Genomic DNA, 22,798 nt, shown 5'->3' on the forward strand with positions numbered 1-22,798 from the left:
AACAGACAAAGTAAGGGTCGTATTTTTAGTAGAACTATGTTTGTTTGGTGTTGTATGATCTAAGATAGGAAATACTGGCTTAAATAGATGATTTTATTCTGTAACTGGAATAGCTGATGAAAGTGATATGAAAACAAATGGTAGTATAATATAGAACAGCAATTAATCCTCCCTTTTCCAGCTCTTTTCTTCTATAGAGATTCTTCAGTTATTCCCTAACGTCCAGACCAAACCAAATTTGGAGTATGGAATGCTAATGATTAGATTAGTACGGTGTTCTAGCTGAAAGGGACTGAGAGATCTTGTTACATAGCCCACTGTTTTTTTACAGATGAGGAAATGGAGTTGGATAAATGACTTCAAGTTATCAAACTACTCATTGTTGGCACTGGTACTTCAACCTGGCCCTGCCGCGATCTAGGCCAGCTGTCTTTTTGGTATACTGTACTGCTTAACCAAGAAGGCCAGATTTAGTCTCACAGGGAGCATGGTTTCTTGGGTCTTTCTCATTACTGAGTGATTTTACAAAAGGCAAGGAGCTTATTTGTTTGAACTTGATACAAGTTCTCTAAAATATATACTGTTGCTAGTGACTTTCTTCCATCTATCTTGTTGCCATTAGACCCTATTACAACAAATTTAGACATAAAATTTGAAACACTTGAACTAATGTGATTTGATTATTGATAAATTTCCTCCTTGGGGAATCGGATTTACCCTATGAATTTACTGAATAGATGACCAGAATACAATTACTTTTAGAAGCCTATTTTATACCAGGGTAGCTGTGCTTACTTCTCAAAGGAACACTGAGATTGAGCTCCTATGAAACAACACCCAGTACTCTTAACAAAGGCCTTCCCTACTCTGTCTGCTCTTCTGTATAATTAAAGCTTATGTTTATTAAGTGCCTAATTACACACAATGTACAACAGTGTGGGACATTTTAGAGCTGCTGATTCTTAGAGATCTTGCTCACGCTTTATTTTACTTTTTAAATAATGTTACATTTGGGTAAAATATATAAATAATTATACTTAGTTTGTTCAAGGAGTTTTAAGTCTGTGATGTGTTACAAAGTCTGGGAAGATTGAAAAGTGTGTTTTAGAAATTATAAGATTCTCAGTTCAGTGGAAAAGTTCTCAGGATAGTAATTCCTGTATGCTGCAGTAAACATCGAACTAAAAGATGAAAATAGTGAACTTGCCCCTCACACTTATTTTTCTAGTTCTTTTAAGATAGATAATTTTACCGTATAAGAAAAAAGAATTCTAAGGATTTGTAGGGTCAGGAAATTAATGGTGATACACTGAATATTTACCTCAATGGTTAATTTTATTTCAATTCAGACACCTAGGGGCAAAAATGTTATAATTTGTTGGCCTGCATAAAATTGGCTGATTGACTTAAGTCCTTCCCTGTTAGGCAGCCGGCGTGGTGAATGACCAAAAGCAAATACAGATTTATCATCGCAAGAGAGAGATTCATGGAATAGATGGAAGTTATTTTTCTAATAGACTGAATATTCAAGCTTTTTTGATAATACCAGACTTAGCTAAATAGAATGTTATAAAGGTAAAGCATTTTAGACATCTTAAAAAATAAAAAGTATTTATGTCTATATATATAATTCTGATTTTTGGACATCATTTTATATATAATGAATAGAAAATTATGTTTCTAAGCAAGGTGGGGAAAAGGGGAATAGACTAGCTTCAAATAGAAGATGGTGTGATATTGAAATATATAAGAAAGCAGAGAACGTGTTTCCTACGTCCATTTTTCTCTACCAAGGAGAATTCTTTTCAAACTAACGGATAGGAAAAGCATTATTAACAAGGAATTGAAGCACAAGATAGGTGAGTAGATAATTATAGATCAGCTAGACATTTTAAGTGAATAAAGCTTTTAGATTTATACAAATTATGTTTCATTATATATACTGAAAATTTAGCAAATGTGGTTGTCATCCACTATCAGTGAGTGCCTTTTGACAAATGGGAAAGGTGTTAAAAGACTAGTGATCAGCAATGACCAATTTTCAAAGGAAAAGAAAAGATGGTATCTAGAAAATATATACTATTGAACTTGATGTCAGTCATCAGCCCCCAGCAGATATTTAAGATAAATTATTAATTAGATAATTAGTGAGCACTTATAAGTAAGGTGATTAGCATGACTTTCAGTAAGTAATCATATCAAATCAGTCTCATCTCTTTTGTTTTTTCTTAAAAAAATTAAAAGTCCATTTTCTTTATTTACACCACCAAATTCCAGGAACAGTTTAAGGTGACTTACATAAATACTCTACAAGATAAATTATAACAAAAGAAGTACAAAACAGCTTACGTTTATTGTGCTATATTTTAAGTCCTTTACTAAACAGTTTGCATGTTATTCTGAGCAGACCCTAAAACATCTATTCAGTTGATTTTGTAAGATATGTGAAGTCCCGGCTGCCTGTGTAATTAAGCACTTGACACAGGCAATTTACATGAAAGATTCACATGCAGCAGGTGTGAAAATGTTTTAGAGCAGCGGTTCTCAGTGGTGAATTCCTATTTTAACTCCAAGACCCAACTCAAATATTATCTCCTCCCTAAAAATCTTCCTTTGACTTTCCTAGTCATTCTTACCTGTGAGTTCTCAGGCATGCTTGAATTATGCACTGATCAAATTATAATCTTATCCAGAGGTCAGCAAACCTTTTCTGTAAAGGACCATATAGTAGTACATATTTTAGGCTTCATGAGCGTTGTGTGTTTGTCTCTGTCACGACTCCTCAGCTCTGCTGTTTTAATACAAAAGCAGCCACAGATAATACATAAATGAATGAGTGTGATTGTATTCCAATAAAACACTAAAATTGGAATTTCATATAATTGTCACATGTCAAGAAATATTATTCTGATTCCCCCCACCCCCCACCATTTAAAAATTAAAAAAACTATTTTTAGTTCCTGGGCTATATAAAATCAGGTAGACTGTGGCTCACTGGCCACAGTCTGCTGACCTTTTATCTGACCAATTTATTTTTGCAGTCACTTATGCATTCATTCACTTGTGGAATAAATACTCATTTGCTGGCTATTCTATGCATGTGAATGCAGTAGTGAGAGGGACAGACGTATTGTTAAGGCCAAGTCTTTCTTCCCCATTAGCCTGATATTGCTGAGTTCAGAGACTTTCTGTTCCATCTCTGCCCCCTGAGCATAGTGCATTTCCTCGTCCATTTTGAGATGAAGTAATGAATGATCGAACAAAGGAATGAACAAAGGAATAATCTGTTATATCTTTGCTAATTATTTCTCCTATGACTATCTTACAATGTGGGTGTAAGAGAGAAATGCTATCTAAAGATAAATGAGTGATAAGTTTTAACATATTATTTTGGAAAGATCTTTGTTGAATCTGGATATGAGGGTAAAGTTTATGTTTTGTCTGTTTTGTTGATGACAGTGCTATGAAAGTGATAGACTTTGAGATGTATTGCCATTCTGCGATGAATCTTCTACATAATTTTTGGCTTGAGGCTTCTAATTAACATTTAACTTGTATAATACTGTCATGGTGTAGCTGGATAAACTGGGGGTTTAGTTTTTAACTAAAGGGAAATTTTCTCTCATTTGGATGTGCCTGATGACATCTTTATATCCTATAAATGGTATATTTTAACGATTAAAATCTTGGGTTAAGTTATATAATAAGACATTATATTAGGGAATTCATTTACTCGTAAAGATTAGCCTTTTTCTTGACACACTGCATTTATGGGTTTCCAAGGTTATAACATACAACTTTAAAATACTCATTACCTGAAATAATTTTAATCATGAAAATGTGTTACATGCTTATTTTCTCATTATAGGCGAGATAAACTTTGGATTTGCATGGAGTTTTGTGGAGGTGGTTCTTTACAGGATATTTATCATGGTAAGCCAAAGTTATATTTTATAGAGATTAAATAGAATTTCTTAAAATATAGTTGTTTACTGTATGAAAACAATGTTTTGAGGAAAGTTTTATCATTGTATCATTTGGCTTCATAAAGGTATTTCAGATATATATCGGTAAAAGAAGCATTTGCTTCATAGGATAGAAAATTATACACTGTTGAATTTATTTGCTAATTCTAAAGAAGTCATATTATGTTTAGTTAGTCCAAAATTTCAAACTCAGACTTGTAGACGACATGCAAAGGCCTTGATGGTTAATACTAAACCAAAAGAATATCTAGTTGATAAATGAGTAGTGTTAATACAAAGATAATTGATTTTCTTCTCATGTATTCAAGAAGCATCAATTGAATGTTTACTGTCTTAAATGCTAGATTCTAGGGAATTAATTAAAAAATTATTAAAACATTTTTCATTGGGATTTCAATGGAGTAGTATATAAGAAAGACTTGTAAAGTAAAATAAAAATTTTACTGTCTTTTCTTTCCCTTTTCTGTTCTGGTTCTGTTAATGGGTTACTCTCACAAACTGCAGAGTGGGTTTATTCTTTTGCTTGGAGGTGTCCTTTTTTATTAATGTAAAATAAAATAATGTCTTAATAGTTCATGATGTCAATTTCCAAATATTTTGGAAGATTTTTCTCATTTTTTACACAGAGAACTTGAACTCGTATATCTAGCTTGCGGCCGCTTAAGTAATTTTAGGGACTGATTGTAAAGAGACTATTTATTGGGATAGAAATTTTACTGTTTCCATTTCACTTCAGTACATCTCGGTGTAGGTCACTGTCTAGCAAAAGATTCCATCATTGGAATTTAATTTAATTTCTAGAATATTCTCTCCCATCTAACGTATTTTTTAAAAGTGATTTAATATTTAAAAAGAGAAAAATACTTAATTGTCTTCCATCGTGGATAGATGCACACAGAGAAATATTTTTCAAATATTATATGATTAAGCTGTATGTATTGATGTGGAAAGGTGTCCATGATAAGTGGAAAAGACAGGTTTCAGAATTGTATGTGTAATATGATTCCATTTATGTTTTGGTATGTGATACATACATATATAAAATATCTGCAGAAAATCATCTGGTAATCCATAGGCCAAACTATTGATACTGCTTATTATTGAATAATAGTTTGAATAAAGAATGAATAAAGAAATGGCCTTTACTTTTCAAATTTATTGAAAAATAGTGACTTTAAACTAGTCATAATACATGTAACATCATTTTTTTAACATCAATTTTTAAAAAGCTTTAATTAAAGCTAAACTTCTTGACCATGCTTTGTTTCTTTTAACATTTAAGAAATAACAGTTATCAGTGAGGTATAAAAATGAAAATATAATTAATTTTGGAGACTATTTCCGTCTTATATTTGTTCTATAAACATTTATTGTGCAGCTTTTCCATGCTAGGCACTGTTCTAAATACTGGGGATACAACAATGAACCAATCAGATTTTTAAAAATGGGCCCTCATGGAGCTTGCATTTTAGAATTATTTAGGTATATTAAGCCTGTTGCTTAGTGAACTTGTAAAATGTCACTTTTGGAAAACATGCTTTGACAAATTCTACTAATGTTAATTTTCTTACAGTAACAGGACCTCTTTCAGAACTGCAAATTGCGTATGTTAGCAGAGAAACACTACAGGTAAGCCAATGCTAATTAAAAAGTAACATTCTTTATTAAAAGGAATGTTTAATTGTGCATTACCTTTTAAGTAAGGATAAAATATTCTAGTTTACTAAACTCTTGAATGTTAGTACATTTTTAAATTTTGTGTAATAAATTCAAATTATATTGGCACATAAGTACTTTAAAGCTTCAGGATGATAATATAAACTCCTAAAATTTCAGTGCTATGGATTTGTTATTTTACGGTTTCATATTCCTCTTAATACCAAAGAAAGGCTTGAAAATTTAGCACTCCATGGTAATTGAAACTTATTCTGATACTAATTGCACATACACTTTTTAAGTTATTTCAAACTATTTACAGAGTTTAGTGAAAATTATTTGTCTTAGAAAAATCAGTATGTTAGTTTTAAAAAACTGACCTTTGCCTTTTGCATTTTCTTGATTCTTTTGTCTACTAGGACATTTCAGTAAATAAATTAGTGATTACTGTAAGACTTTCTGTAATGAGTAAATAAAAAACAGACAATACTACTCAAATACTACTCAATTTAATTTTTCTGTTTTTTGTTGTTGTTCTGTTTTGTTTTTTTTAAACTCCAGGGATTATACTATCTTCACAGTAAAGGAAAAATGCACAGAGATATAAAGGTATACATCATATGTTCAACCTAATGACCCTCTCTTCATTTTTAAGTAGTCTGATCAAACTGTTGACCAAAATTGTCTTGATTGTTCTATTGGTTATGAATTTGTTATCTGAAATATGTTATAATAAAATTAAGTGATACTTTTAAGGATCTTACTACTTTTTTATAGCACTTATTGAGATACAATTCATATACTATAAAAATCAGCCTGTTAAAGCCTACAATTGTGGATTAATATTTTAATAGCCCATTTTAGCATATTTTTAGTTACTTATTTGTAAAATGCAAATTAGTTTTATAGCTTTCATCAAGTTATGGTTTTTAGGAAGTTTCATGCTTTGAATATTATAGTAAACTTTGGCAATCAAGGAGTTATCATTAATAATGTATCCAAATGGATAAATTAAACCTTGGCATTTTCTGATGGTCTTTCATTTAATTGACAGAGGAAAGCAGGTGCACTGGATCTGCTGGGTTAGCTCTGGTAAACCAGGTGCTGTGTCAGGACTCCGGAGGTTACTTCTAAAGATACTGACATCTCCCCAACTTAGATATTTTCTCCTTTCATTAATTTTTCTTTTCTCTTCTTTCTCATCCATCTTTTCTCCTACTTCTTTTCACCCAATTTTGTTTTCTGAAGTTTTCTTTAGCATAAAGCTTCTTAACTTTTGGGCAGGAGGGAGGGGTGAATTTTGTGGTGTTCTTTGAGCCACTGTTGAAAGACTTGGAGTCTTTCCTCAAAAAAATGCCCTTATGCACATGCCTTCAAATTTTGCATGAAATTTCAGTGGACTCTCAGATCACCTGCTGAGATCCTCTACTTTAAGTATTTTTCATAAACCACTTAAAAGACATAAGCAAAGAGCTTTGGAGTTGAAAGGGAGAGGAGATCATAAGAATTTTGAGTAAATCAAGAAAGGTTCTCTATCACTGGCACTCAGATTTGGAAGGACTGACAGATTTTTGTCAGAAACAGAGGTCGGAAGCCTTCTAAGCAGAGGGAGCAATGTGAGCAAAAATACAGATGCCAGAAAGTGTGGGGTCAGTTTAGAAAGCATAAGAGCTGTATCATATTATTGAAAAGAAGCGAATGTGTGAGATACTAGGAGGTGGAGTTGGCTGAGTGGTGTGATGCTCCACTGTGCAAAGGCTTGTGTGCCAGACTTCCGAATTTGGGCCTCATTAGGTAGATTCTGACCATTGCCACCTTTTCTACCCTTGTTTGAACCACCAGAATATTGTACCTCACCTGGACTTTGGTAATAGCCTTCTAACCGGCCTCCCTGCTCCTGGTCTTGAGTGGTTCTATGGTCACTTCACCTTGTATCCAAAGTGACCTTTTACTATCAGATCTCATCACTCCTGCTTATAAACCACCCATCATACAGTATAAAATCCAGATGTTTTACCATGGCTGATGAGGTTGATGATGACCTGGCCCTTACTTTTCTCTATCACTTCATGTCACACTCCTCTCCATCTTACTCATTCTGTTCTAGCCACACTAAATTTGCTGTTCTTGGACTATATTGAGCTCATTTTCGCCCGAGGGCTTTGTATTTCCTCTTCCTGGAATGTTCTTCTCCCAGACTTTGGCATGGCTCTCTCTGTACCCTCACTTTCTCCAGATCTCTGCTCAGATATCACTGCCATAGACAGGCCTTCCTTGCCTGCCTTATCTCTATTCCATGTATTTATCTCTACCTAGCTTTGAATCATTTGTTGGTTTACTCATTCGTGTGTGTGTGTATGTGCTCTCATTTTTAGATTTTCTTTCCCTCCTGCTTGGATATGAACTCCATGAGAGCTGGAACTTATTCAGTACTATAACCTCAGAGCTCAGAATAGCACCTGGTTGCTAGTAGTGTCTCAGGGAGAAAGGTTTGGATGGATAGATGATAGGAAGCCTCAAAGGCCATAGGGTGCAGGTGACATAATATAAGCTGTAATTTAGGAAAATTAATCTGGAGCTGGGGAAAGACCAAACGTAAGATGGTGGTGGAAGTCTGGATAGCTGGGGCCTACATCAAGTTAAAACCCCAGTGATAGTCCCTGCTCTCTCCTTTTTCTCATTTCTGCCGTTATTCTATAGAGCTGCAGTAATCTCATGGGATGCAAGCTTCTGTTACTTTTTTCCTCTTTTTTGGGTGGGAGGGGGTTTTCTAGTATTTTTTCCCCTAAGATTATCATTACATGATTGATGGCACCCTGGACTAAAGAGGTTGCTTACTTTTGCTTGCTCATTTAAAAGTTGCAGAAAAGGCAAAAATAAATAGAAAGCCTGCGGTACCTTTGGGAGACAGGTATTTCTACCTCGTTCAAAAGCTTTGAGCTCATTGAAGGTAAAGTAGTTATTATCTTTGAATTTAGGTCAAGAAGCAAAAATGGATAAAATGCTAGTAGGTCATTGTAATGGAAAAAATTCAGTTTTTTCCTTTCTATATAGGGAAAAACCCAGTTCTTCCATACTGTGTTTCTTTCCTATGAGTCTCCTTTACTACTCAAACAGAACACTTCACTTCTGACACTTCTGGTCACCAAATGTACGGAGGTTTTTTCCCCCAAACAAGCAGTTTTCTGTGGCATCAGCTTGATGTCCTATAATTTAGCTCAATCCGGATACTATCTACTTGGAGATAACATCAGATCCTACAAGTTAAAGGGCTCAGTCCCACAAGACTGTGCTGCCCCCCCGCCCCGCCCCCAATCACACACACACACACTCAACTTCAGATGCCATTCGCAAGCTCAGGTTATCATCTGTGTTTCTGACCAATTATCTCTAGATTGGAGGTTTCAAAGACTCCCTCCTTGGGTTTAATTAATTTGCTAGAGCGGCTCACAAAACTCAGGAAAACACTTAACATTTACAAGTTTATTTAAGGATATGATAAAAGATACAGATGAACGTCTAGATGGAAGAGATGCGTAGGGCAAGGTGTGTGGGAAGAAGCACAGATCTTCCATGCCCTGTCTGAAGCACCATTCTCCAAGCACCTCCACAGACATGTTCATCAGCCCAAAAGCTCTCCAAACCCTGTGCTGCTGGGATTTTATGACGGCTTCCTCACATGATCTATCATTAACTCCATTTTTAGCCCTCTCCCTTCTTCAGGGAATAGGGGTGAGGCTGAAAATTCCAAACTTCTAATCATGGCTTGGTCTTTCCAGTGACCAGCCCTCATCCGGGAGCCCACCTAGAGTTGCTTCGTTAGAACAGAAAACAGGCTTATCACCCAGGAAATTACAATGGTTTCAGGAGCGCTGTGTCAAGAACTGGGGTCAAAGACCAAATATTAGAACAAGGATGCTGCTAGTGCTCATGTCACTGACGAATTTATAAGGGTTTCAGGAGCTTCCATGCCCGAAGTGGGGACACAGACCAATATATGTTTTTCTTTTATCTCGCAGTCATGCAGACGGGTGACATTTTAATTCCGTGGGCTTCTGCCTAGTTGTTTACATCCCGAATGGTCCTCAACTCAGGGCCGACATATTAAGGATAGACAATCTCACATACTAATAAGAAGCAAGATTCAGTCTACATACCAGCACTGGTTCAACTGACAAGTTGAAGATTTGTTTCTATTTTTGAACAGGGAATAGCAATCAAGTTTAGAATGTAATACAAGGAATTGAAAATGCCAGGATAAGGTAACATTTTAGTGCACTGACAGTGTTTGATCCATAAGAAATTAACATTTAGATGAAAACTCATATCACTTTCATAATAACATTCATATTATGTTAATAGCAGCTTTTGGCAAGGCAGAACATTTTATAACCATAGTCAAATTGCCTAAAAGGTGGATAGTAAATTTTCCTATGAATATAATGACAACATTTTAATTGGACATACTTTAAATTTTAAGTATTTCTAGGTCTAAGGTTGCCACATGTCATTATTTTAAACATGTATATTATATGTGCTACCTAATAAAATGTTTCCTACTTTAACTAAAATGTTCTCACTTTGAAGGGAGCTAACATTCTGTTAACGGATAATGGTCATGTGAAATTGGGTAAGTAAATTAAAATTTTGTCACTTGCACATATTTATTCCAAAACTAGTAAGTTTATATTTTCCTGTGTAAGACTAGGTTTCCCCTCCCCTAGCAGCATCTATGTATTTTCAGGTGGAAATCTCATTGTGGGGTATATGTAACCTCCCTCTATTTGTTTCCTCTTCTTTTAAATGGGGATTGAATCTGCCCTTCACATATGACAGATTTGTTGTAAAGATATAGTGAAGTCGTACCTTTTGGGTATTCTTTCTCCTCTAACCCCAGGATTGTGACCTCTAGTAAGAAATCTGTACAAATTACCTGGTAACCAAAAACTAAGGTTAACAAACAAAAGCCAAAAATCAATAATGCCCCAAATCCTACATTCTTTACATAAGCTTTTAAAATAAAATGCAGTATTACTTATATAAGAATGTAATTTAGGTGCTGAATGTTGCTTTATTTCAACCATAACTTTTGGTTGTCAGTTTATGATTAAAATAGAATTCAAAACCTTGATAATTTAATTTGAAAGTTTAAGACGGGAAACATATAGTTTTATAAACAAAGTTTAAGATAGGAAATGTACAAATATAGTAGTTTTATAAACAAAGTATCTTATAAGTACTTCATTTAGATGCCAAATGAAGTATTTAATAAATATGAAAGTTATTTTGAACTATGTTTTATAAAATATAAATATTTTATAAAAGTGAATTAAAGTTTAGCCTATTATAGGACTAATCAGATTTAAAAGTATATATATCTAATTAACATATAATAAAATTTTCCTAAGCCACCTCTAAATATAGGAAAAGCAGTTATCTAATTATTGGTAGTTAATGAACAGTTCCTATCAGCAGTTTAATATTTTATGTCAATATTATGTGCCTTATTCAAAGATGTCCCATATATATCTTAGTCGATAAGGATTTAGAAATCATTAAAAAACTAGAAAATATTAGAACTCAACATTCTTAAAGAAAAACAACAATCCTACATGAAAAGAAATTTCCTGATAGTGATTGGTATTGGTATTAGAATACATTGCTAAGGCAAGATTTTGGGGAATATTCTGTTTGAGTGTATTTTCTTTCTTTTTTTTTTTTTTGTCAATTACAGTTGACATTCAATATTATATTAGTTTCAGGTGTATCGTATAGTGGTTAGACATTTATATAACTTAAAAAATTGATTTCCTCTGATAAATCTACAACTGACCTGGCACTATGCATATTTATTACAATGTTGTTATTAACTATAGTCCCTATTCTGTACTTTACATCCTCATGACTGTTTTATAACTATTAAATTGTACTTCTTAATCCCTTCACCTTTCTCACCCTGCCCTCTAACTCCCCTCCCATTTGGCAGCCATCAGTTTGTTCTCTGTATCTGTGAGTTTGTTTCTGTTTTGATTGTTTGTTTATTTTGATTTTTAGATTCCACATATTGGATGTCTTTTCAAGCTAGATAGATTTACCAATAGATTTATTGGCTTATTTGATATCAGTCATCATGGGTGTTATAGGAAGTGAATAGAATATATTACTGTTTAAGGTCCCTTCCAGTGATATTCCTTGAATTTCAGGTCCTGGGAATTTGAAATTATATTATTATTAAATCCAGCAAGTTAGATTCTCTCAGCTGTCTTTTCTCATCAAAATTATTTGATCTTGACTTTTTGCTGTCATTTGATTTATGTGGGGTTATATGGGAATCTGTTTGGCTATGATAAATATTTGACTACTTTGTGATATTTTAATACTAGTCCATAATTTTTAATGTGATGTTTAAGAATATCTCATATTTCTGTGACGTTAGTTTAATACAAATAATAAACAATTCTTCTCATGTTGCCTTAAATAATTTTACTTTCAGTTTTCTAAAAAAAATATTTCTCATTTTTTTTAATAGCTGACTTTGGCGTATCTGCACAGATAACTGCTACAATTGCCAAACGGAAGTCTTTTATTGGTACACCATATTGGTAATTGTATTTTAATTGATAATTTTTTGTTTTTCTGTCATTATTGAGTACAGCATTTATAAAAAATAGATTGAATTGTCAAAAGTTTTAGGACAAAAACAGATAAGAAGGTCATCAACAGGTTAAGCAATGTAGGCATATATACTTGTGGCTGGATTACACAGTCAAATAATATTCTGCCGCGTTAATTTTCATTAAGTGGAAAAGGCTTTAAAGATTGTTATGTCTTTAGGGAACCTTGATGTAGTTCCAGCTTTGCTGGAAAAACCCAACTCTTACTCCTATACATACAAATATCACGTATGTTTAAAGATGTTTTTGTATCTTTCTTCACCTCCAATTCCAGTCCATATTTTGACTGATCTTTCAACATTACATTATTCACAGCACCCCTTTGCTCAACTTTTTGACAAAAGCTTTTGCACAAAAGATGAAATACATATTTCTTGGCATTTGGAATCTTCCATGGTCAGCCCTCTATCTATCTCATTAATCTTGAACCCTACTAGTTGCCTCCACAGACTTTCCTATCTAGCCAAATTTGTCTGCTAGGTATTCTTTAACAATTGTATTAAATATTACTCGTTGATTTATTTATTCAATAAATGTTTTTGACCACTTAACTATGTGTTAGATATGCTGTTAGTCATTGTGAACATAGTGGTAGACAGGTATAGAACCTTTTTGTTCCACCAATACTTTGAAGAAACAGCACACTGGAAGTCTTAACATTCCTTCAGCTTAAGTGCCAACACTCCTCTGATGCCCTCTTGGACTGCCTCATCAGCAGTGGGATAGTAATAGTCTTGGGTGACTTATTTTCATATTTAGGATGTGACGTATAACATTTTGGATTGATTTGTCTTTTTGTAAAACATACATATTTTAAAAGTTAAATAGTGCTAAAAGGGCTTATAAAAACTCATCTAGTCATGTCTTCTGCCATCTCTAGCATTATCTATTATTATTTATAGACTTTATGTTATGAGAGGTGAAGATTTTTAGCTCTCTTCATTCATCATTCAAAATCTTCTTTCAATGTACTTGCTGAGTCAGTTACTATACTATTGTTGCATTTGCTACCTTGAAAAACTTTTTCCTATATTTAATAATGTCTTCATTTTTAATTTGCTTAGATTTTGTTTTATGAGGTTTGTTTTTTAAATCCCTGGCTAAGACTTCTATACCTTTTCACATTTTGCAGTTCTGTAAGATGCCTCTATATAATTTTCCACATCATAAAGCCTATCAGATTATCTGTCCTGATTTTTGTTTTTGTTTCTATTGGGGTTTTTTTCTTATAATAATTCTCTTGGAGTCCTCTTCCCTCCTTTTCTAATCCTAATTGTCTATTTTCTAGGTCTTTTGCATAGCTTCTCCCTGGGAATTTTTCATCTGCTTGGGAATTCATTTCCTGAAATCTAAGTCTCCCTCTTTCATGAATTACTCCGTCTCATATTTTGATGATTCCCTGAGAAATTTGAGCAATAAAGTTTTTAAGACTCCTAGCCTCATACTTGATTGGTAATTTGGATGACTATAGAATTCCAGATTGGAATTTTTGAAGTATTGCTCTAGATAGAGTCTTCTTTTCTCTGATACTGATGAGAAGTGTGATGCCATGGTGATGCGTGATCTTCAAATGTAACCCCTCTCCCTCAGGAATCATTTCTAGTGGTTTGATATTCCATGATGATGTACCTCAGAATGTTTGGGGGTTTTATTAATTTTTTGTTGTTGTTTTTGCCTTTATTTTTTGTACTTGGCATTTGTGCTTTATAATCAAAAGATTCATGTCTTTCAGTTCTGAAGACTATTCTTATATTGTTTCTTTGACAATTTCTTTGCTATACTTTCTCCTGCTCTCTTTCTGGATCTCTTTAGTTACATCTTGGGCCATTTGTACTAATCCATTAATTTTCTTAAATTTTCTGTTACTTTTTAAAAATATTTTTCTACTTTCTGTAAGATTTCCTAAGCTTTTCAGTCTCATGCTTTCATGTTGGAGGCTTCCCTCAGATGACTCGTAATCCTTATCTTCTGGTTCACATTGAAGAGCAAGGCACTAATAGCTGATTCATAGTTCTTTGTGCATGGGAAGTAGCATGTAAATCTACTGAAGCAAGTGAAGGAGGATGGGAACTCGTAGTCACAGACTTCACTGCCCCAACCCCTGCTCTCTTTTGTTCTCGGTATCTTTGAGTCTGAAGCCACTTTCTTTCAGTTTCTCTTGGTCTTTATCCAGTGGAAATGAGGAAGGAGTATTTGCTAAACTTTAATGGATGAGAGGAAGAATCTGGGGACTAACTGTTCATTATTTAGACTTGACACTTTCTAATACACATGTTCAGCCCCAACCTCAACCCTACTTTTGTAAGTTTGTAGCCCTAATTGGTCAGGCTTTCTGAGATTCTTAGGGGCTAAGAACCAGCGAGCTGTAATCTAGCCATCAATAAAGTAATAACTGACATACTTCAAAGTTCGCTTTTCTTATGATAGTTTGAATATTTATACAGCTACTTTGAGATTAACAAGATTTTAAGACCAAGTGTTTGAAAGTTAAGGGTTTTGGGTTTGGGTTTTTGTTTTGTAACTTCATTGACTTATGACTTTCCTGAAATTATACCAGGAATACAACTGTATATATGTAAGGCTACTTATTTACATTGCTGTTTTGATATGTAAGAGTTGAGATACTTATCAGTTATTTTCAAAACTATTGTTTAGGATTTGAAAATTTTTATATTTGAAAATTAATACAATTTAAATCGGTCAAATACAAATTTATGGAGGTATAATTAGAATAAGACTATAAGAAAGTTAAAAGAAACAAAATACTAAGTTTGGATAAGTCTCCTCTGAATAAACGTATTTTTAAAAAGCAGAAACTTGATTTTATAACTTCTCCACCATTATAATAAAACAACAAAAAAATGCCAATTAAATGTATGTTAAATATGAGTTACGTACTAAATAAAGACTATTGGTGCCTCAATAAATAATTTTGGTCAGGTTAAAACAGTCAGAGGCCAGATTGTAGTTAATTGATATAAAGGTAGTTTATTGTAGCGCTAAAAATTACAGATTATTTATTGCAAGATGTTATTTCTCCATGTAGAATTTTGCTGTACAGAGGAAGAGAGATTGGGGTGTGGACAAATTTGGGATATGTTGCTCTATCACAATTGTAAATTTTTATAAACCTTTATAGTAAATAGTACAACAAAGTAACAAATCACCAATAGGGGCATGGGATGAAGGGTCTTATGGGATCTTAGAGATTTTAGGAGATCTTAGGAGAGATGGGCCTTTTAAGCACTATTTTCAGATATCAAGGCCTAAATAGATCTCAGCTTAGACAGTGATGGTTCCATGTGCCTCTGGTGGGAATATGAACGAAAATATAATAAGTAGGTTTTTCTTTTCTGGACTATTTCCTGCAGGATGGCTCCAGAAGTCGCAGCCGTTGAGAGGAAAGGTGGATACAATCAGCTCTGTGATCTCTGGGCAGTGGGGATCACTGCCATAGAACTTGCTGAGCTTCAGCCTCCTATGTTTGACTTACATCCGATGAGGTCAGTGGGTCATAGTTGAAGAACCCTATGTTTAAATGAAGGGTTTCCTCCCCAGTATTATTTATTATGTCATGAACAAATAATCTTAGTCTTGCTTTACTTTATTTGGGAATAATAGTAATAGAATTTACATTATATATTAAATAGGAAATCTTATAATGCTTATAAATCAGTATAATGATTTATTGTTGATTTTTCAGAGCATTGTTTCTAATGACAAAAAGCAATTTTCAGCCTCCTAAACTAAAGGATAAAATGAAGTGGTAAGTATTTTTGTGTTACTTACTTTTATAGTCATAAGCAAAAAAATAATTGAGTTGTAAAAGACTAATTTTTAAAATTTCTTAGGTCAAATAGTTTTCATCATTTTGTGAAAATGGCACTTACCAAAAATCCAAAAAAAAGACCGACTGCTGAAAAGTTACTACAGGTATTACTTTTGCCCTGAACTGCATCATTTTTCACAAGATAAAATGTCATTCAATCAGATTTCTAGTAAGTGTCCTATACTATATTATTTTATTTTTATAGCACCCATTTGTCACACAACCTTTGACACGATCTTTGGCAATTGAACTCTTGGATAAAGTGAATAATCCAGATCATTCCACGTACCATGATTTTGATGATGATGACCCTGAGGTAGGAACTGTTTTTACTAACTAGTATATATTATATATGTATGTACATCTCAAAATCAGTTTGTTTAAAATTCTGGGTCTGGTTTAAATAAAACTAGTTTAAATAAGAAACTGTTGAGGGAGCAAATTAACTCTTTCTGGCTTTGTCTCTCCTAGGGAAGTCATGTGCTTGATTTTTCTTGTTGGTTATAGATGGCTATTGTCTGAACATGGCAAAGGCAGAATCATCCGATCTACTTGTGGAAATTACTGTAGTTGTTTTAGATGAAGGGGCTAAATAAATTGTCTACTATAAAAGAGAATGTAAATGGGAAGGGCCTAAACGAGATGTTAGAATATATTGAAAATTCCTATTCAGTTATTTTCTCATAAAGAATCCTTCTACAACTTCATGAATTATTAGTGGTTAGTAGGAAGTATATAGGATTGAAGTTTTGGTGACTAAATTCCTCATTGTCCACTATGGAAATGTTTAAAAATGAACCAGTGTAGTTGTTAGAGAATGAAATAACTATAATACTATGGAAGCATTGATATTAATGGAAGCCTTACTTCTGTTGGCATATTTAACATTCCTAGCTCAGCTAATAAATGTGACACCTAAGATAAACTCCCTATATATGACATGCAGAATTCTGTTATTGGGTCTGTAACTTGACTGGCTTTATGGAAGGTACTTAAAATGGTATAAATTTCTTTGATGATGCTGCAGGCATTTATAGCTCACAGTGTTTGGAAAAATGGTTGCAGATTGTCTTAAATCAGAGAGAACCTTTCTATCAATTCATCATTATTTTCTAGCTTGCCATTTTTATACAACTGTGATTAAATAAGTTATCTGCCCTTTTGTTAAAGGTCTGGGAAGGAGTTTGGAGACGTAAAACTTCAAGAAATATAAAGTATTTTTGACCTTATAATTACACTAGGGAAAGATTGGTTTTTGTTTGCTTAATTTTGTTTTTAACAAACTTAGGGTTTTAAACTCTTCTACTATAATTTAATATGCAGGCAGTCCTCAAAGTTGTATGGTAGTGCAGGACTGTAAAAATGACCATGTAAGCTGAAAACCTTGCAAAGCAATCTTCTTAATCAATGTGGAAAATTATAATTGTTTTGTGGCCTTAGAAAATGTTTGTCAAAGCATTCAAACCTCTCTTACTGTCCATTTTAAATGTATAGGGAAGAAAAAAAGAGTAAAACTCATTTATTTAGTACACTGTAGTTTACAATATTAGAACCAATGAAAATTAATGTGTTTTGTTTTCTTGTAAAAATAACTTATATGGATTGTTTAATTATCAAGTAGTCTACTTATTGAGTAGATTGCACAGTGCCAGGTTTCTTCATATAACTTTATGACACTGACACAGAGCATCTTTTCTATACTTCGATTAATGTCATGTTCCTTTCTAAGTTTGGATTGACTTCCAACATTTTATCCTTGGCACTTTCAGTGCACAAAATATCTCAGTATCCCTGTGATTTGAGGTGTTTTGTTTTGCTGGTGCCACTTCTTCTGGCATATCTTCATCCTTTTTATCACAACTTCTTTCATTTATGTTAATAAGTTCACCTGAACTTAGTTCACTAAATTCTACAGTTTCTCGAATAGCAGCAGTGTCAGCATTTTCACAGTCAGCTGTTTTCTTCTATAACTCCATTTATGTTTGATTCAAAGTTCGTTTCCAGCATTATCCAGGGTTATCACTTTTTATTTCTTTGTAGCACTTTTATCTTTGTTGGCTAATTTCCACTTTGAATTACCAATTTTTGTAACAATGTCACAAGTGTATGTTATTACTGCAAGACAAGGAGGCAACACAACTACATACTTTGCTGTTTGTGCCGGAAGTGAGTAACGTGCTCAGTGACCAGTCACAGACAGACTTTGAAAGAAGTGATGTGATTAGTCACTGATCATGAAGTGCATCTGTTATTCACATAGTGATTTGTGAACTGAAGAGCTAGCAGTGAAGTTTGTACTTTATTTAGTTACAATTAATATACTGAATGTTAATAAGATTAATAAACTGAATATTATACAATTAATATTATATGACATGCAATTAATATGCTGGTGACTGAAATTTGAGCCATGTTATAAAACTATATCACTCTATCATGGACTGTTGTAATTTAATTCAGTCCTGCTAACTGAAATTCCTGCATATCAAAACTGCAAGATGAGGACTCCCTGAACTCTTGCAGCGCACTCAATGCTGCATTCTTATCTCTTACTTCATCTTTTTACTTGTCGTATTGAATTATGAAGTCCTTTCAAAAGGTGTTCGAAGAGAAGAAATAATAAGCCAAATACAGAATCTGGAATAAAGATGCTTCTGAAGCTTTCTAATGTAGCAGAGAAAGAAATTCATCTTTCTTATTAAGACTAGGTTGTTGGTATTATAATTGTAGGTTAGGAGGGGAAATTTTCTCTCACCATAGTTGAAGATAATGCTTTTCCCGGAGAAATTCATAATTGTATTATTTGCAAATGATTTGTAATTGCTCAGTGCTGTGTTGCCAGTCAAAATTTGAATGTACGAGTATCTAACTAGTATATCAGCACGGAAGCTGAATACTCTTGAAAATATTTGGCACATCTATTAGTTCTACTGTAGTTTTAAAAATGTATTATACATCATACACTGTGGAAGAAAGTTCGACTTTTTATGTTGTGTTCACATGTAGTTTCTATTTTAGAAGGGAAAAAAAAAGTTGAGGCAGATTTTTTAAAATTACAGTTTTCTCCTCTGTAATAGGGAAAGCTAGCTCCAGCTCTTGGACAGCTATTGCATTATTGAATATTACATCTTTAATAGTTATTTGTATTCAACTCAGAACATTTACTGGAACCTGCTATAGATAATATATATCCCTAATCTTGAGAAGCTCCCAGTTTGAGGAACGAGAAGTCCCAACTTTTTTTAATAAGTTGCTCTTTTTAAAAAAAAAAAAATTCATAAAGTTGTGTTTTGTTCCCGTTTTTACATAAAATGAAGTATATCTTTCATATTTGGGTAATTTTGTGGACCAAACTGTGGCTTGATTATGAAATGCCACATGGCATTAATTTTGTTCTTTCCTAGCCTCTTGTTGCTGTACCACATAGAATTCACTCAACAAGTAGAAACATTAGAGAAGAAAAAACACGCTCGGAGATAAACTGTAAGTATATATACACAGTTCAGAATTTAACATTGAAAAATAGGATTTCAAGCTGTAATTTGGTTACAATATTTTTGCTTCATTTTCTTCCAAGTAGTCTTTCTTGCTAGACCCTTTTAAAGGTAGAATTTAATTAAGGCAGTAAGAATTTCATTTTCTTTATTCCTAAGAAATTTTTGGTGATGGGAGTGGGGGTGTATTTATGTTGTTATTGTTTGGGAAGAGGTACAAAATTCCTCAGCTAGTCAGGAGAGAATAAATCAAGGCAGTGCTTCTTAAACTTTTGTGTGTGTATAACTCATCGTGAGAGTTTGTTTAAATGCAGTTTCTGATTCAGTAGACTTGGGATGGGTTCTTTACTTTTAACAAGCTCCCAGGTTATGTAGATGCTGATGGTGCAAGTGCTGTACTTTGAGTATCAAGGAGAGATAGAGGTCTGCAAACTGGCCTAGCATCTGAGTAACCTGAGAACCTCTAAAAATGGATTCTCAGGCCTTACTTTTCCATAAATCCTGATTCAACAGGTTATGGGTCAACCCAGGAATCTACCTTTTAAAATCGCTTTCTAGGTGATCTTTTTCTTATGGACAACCAAATTATGGGCTCGCTGAGACAGACCACTGATTCATTCACATGGGATCCAGTATTGTCACCTTATCAGTGATAAACTGCCAACAGGAATCTCTGGCTTAATTCCCCATGACTTAGAATGCTATCTTAGTGCAATCAGGCTTATGATAACTCTTCTCTGGGAGCTGAAGATTTATTTTTAGGGACCTGAAATCCAAAATGACCTTAGTGAAATTAGGTAATATGGTAACTTAAGATAATTACTGTTAAGAAACTGTTCCCAATTTTTGGCTAGGTTGGTAATGATGATAATAATTATACTTTCCATACTTTAAGGCAAATCCATCTCTTCATCTTAAAAGCTAAGTGAGGTAAGAAGGGTCAGGAACTGTTACCATTTAATAATAAAAAAAAAAGAAATGAAGAGATGAATAGATTTGCCTGTGGGATGGAGTCATACGCTAAGTTAACAGCAAGCCTTGGATCTCTCGATTTCCAGCCTGTTTGTCTATCACAAACACTGCTCCCTTTCAGAAACTGTCTCAGCACACTTGCATGGCCTTTAAACTGGAAATCCTTTGTGAACCTTCCTTTGAAGTTTTATGGTAGTGCATACATTCTATATTAAGTTCTTAGGCAGTTTGGTGCTGGTACTCTTAAAAGGAGGAAACTCTTGAAAGAAAGCATGATGCATATACAAAAAGCCCAGGGCTGGGATTTGGTACTTTGTTTGCAGTGATTAATTGTGTGGCCATATAATACTACTCTTAAAGCTGCCTCTGAAGCCACGTGGTTTAAATTTGCTAATATCACCCAAAAGTATTTTCTGAAAATGGCAACCTTAGTACATGAGCATTTCCCATTATTATTTTTTTAATATACAAGAAGTAATGGCAAGATGTCTGTCATTTCTTTAATAATACAAAAGGTGATAAGAGATTGTAGTTGATTTAGAAAATTTAGTGTTTGGTGCTATAGAAAATCTAATTTAAAGTACTTTTTATCTTGTTATCTGGTTCTATTAAAAAGTTATATTTTTCAGGCCCTTTATTGCAAAGTACCGTTACTCCTCGATCATTCTTTATTAATAGGAGTGATTCTCAACTCCTAAATGCATAGGCATGTATATGCTATTTGAAACTAGATTCCTATACCCCAGTTTTCCTGAAATTCTGATACTGCCCACTTTTTAGTGGAGCAGGTAATGTGTGAGAGACATCTTCCCTTCTTTCCTGTTTCTCAGTAAGAAAGTTGTCGCTGTCATATCCCTCTAGTATGTTGAGGTAGCAACAGGATTGAAGCTACTTTTAATAATGTGTGGGTTTAATATGTGAGGCTTTTAAATCTTATGCAATATTCTAATATCGACTTTCTTAGGATGTTTTATGATTTCATGTAAGATGTGATATATACAATAGTAATGCCACTGACTATAAAGACAGGCTTTGGAAAAATAATTTATTTTAGTAATTATATATATTTGTTCCTCTTGATAATGTTTTATGTTTATACTTACGTGGTGTCTTTCCATGCAACCAAAGTTTTCTCTATATTAAACTAAGTGGTGTTTAGGCAACACATGTAAAACAGACTCATTTGCAGAAAGATGTTACTCTTTCCCTTTTAGGAAGTCCCCCTGCCTTCAGTTAAATGTGATAAGCAAAGAGTTGCTTTGAGAAGGAATAATTCTGGGGCTCTTCTTGTCTCCCATAGTAGGGTCAGTTTTGACCCATATGGCTAATGAAGGGTCAGCAATTGATAACGTTGGGTTCTGTCCTTGTTATGAAAGTTACTCTAAGACAACATCCCTGTGCCCCTGCGCTCAGTGATGAGACAGTCTGGTAAGGAAAACAGCCATGTTCACATGTGACAGGAACACAAGGCAGAGGGATGCACCAAACTGTCCTCGCGTAACTTTATTCAAGTTTTAATTTTGCTATTTGATGATAGGTGTACATAATAGATGAGAGCCATTCAGTAGGGGATCTTACAGGGCTGTGTTTCTCAACCTTTTTTACTTACATCTCTTATTACTAAATATTCAGATCTCATAGTCTCCTATAATTGGTATTAACATTCACAATCATACACTAAGCTAGAATCTAAACAATTAGAAAAATGATTATACTTTGAAATTTCACTCATTTCCCTACCTTGATTGAGAATTCCTGTTTGGCTGAAGCTCTTACTAGTTGAACTGTAATGTATTTGTGACTGTCTGTTTTTCTTCTTTTTAATGTTTTGTATTTGTGCCTCAGCTTTTATATCAGAGGTATTGAATGCTTTACCCAGGTTGTAAAAGCATATAATGATATATAGAAATTAAAGGTAAAGGTGATGAAACATTCAATACATTAGAATAGCAAGGAAAAAGATGAATGTAGTATAATTAATGTCCGCTCTAGCTAGTTTATACTTTAGTTACAGTAGTCTATTAGTTATTTATTGTTGTATAACAAATTATCCCCAAATTTAGCAGCTTAAAATAATAAACATTTATTATTTCACACATATTATGAGGGTTAGGAACCCAGGACAACTTAGCTGGGTGGTTCTGGCTCAGGATCTGTCGTGACCTTACAGTCAGGTGTTACCTGGGC

The 22,798-nt window shown here is 33.7% G+C and overlaps 1 protein-coding gene across 5 annotated transcripts in view; it reads left to right on the top strand.

The window, feature by feature from the left end:
• MAP4K3 (mitogen-activated protein kinase kinase kinase kinase 3) overlaps nt 1–22,798 on the top strand; it is a 141,466-nt gene that overhangs the window by 66,998 nt on the left and 51,670 nt on the right. For all 5 annotated transcript variants that reach the window (XR_012496304.2, XM_019742613.3, XM_019742621.3 and 2 more), the window contains exons 4-13: nt 3,869–3,933; nt 5,560–5,615; nt 6,204–6,251; nt 10,230–10,272; nt 12,172–12,244; nt 15,688–15,819; nt 16,020–16,082; nt 16,168–16,249; nt 16,351–16,461; nt 19,550–19,628. Coding sequence is in view for 4 of the 5 variants with exons in the window: in XM_019742613.3 (XP_019598172.1) it covers nt 3,869–3,933; nt 5,560–5,615; nt 6,204–6,251; nt 10,230–10,272; nt 12,172–12,244; nt 15,688–15,819; nt 16,020–16,082; nt 16,168–16,249; nt 16,351–16,461; nt 19,550–19,628 (752 nt within the window). In the remaining variant the exon portion in view is untranslated. The remainder of the gene's footprint in view (nt 1–3,868; nt 3,934–5,559; nt 5,616–6,203; nt 6,252–10,229; nt 10,273–12,171; nt 12,245–15,687; nt 15,820–16,019; nt 16,083–16,167; nt 16,250–16,350; nt 16,462–19,549; nt 19,629–22,798) is intronic.

The sequence above is a fragment of the Rhinolophus sinicus genome, chromosome 2 (genome assembly GCF_057876585.1).
Source record: "Rhinolophus sinicus isolate RSI-liver-muscle chromosome 2, RSI-T2T, whole genome shotgun sequence".
Classification (NCBI taxonomy): Eukaryota; Metazoa; Chordata; class Mammalia; order Chiroptera; family Rhinolophidae; genus Rhinolophus; species Rhinolophus sinicus.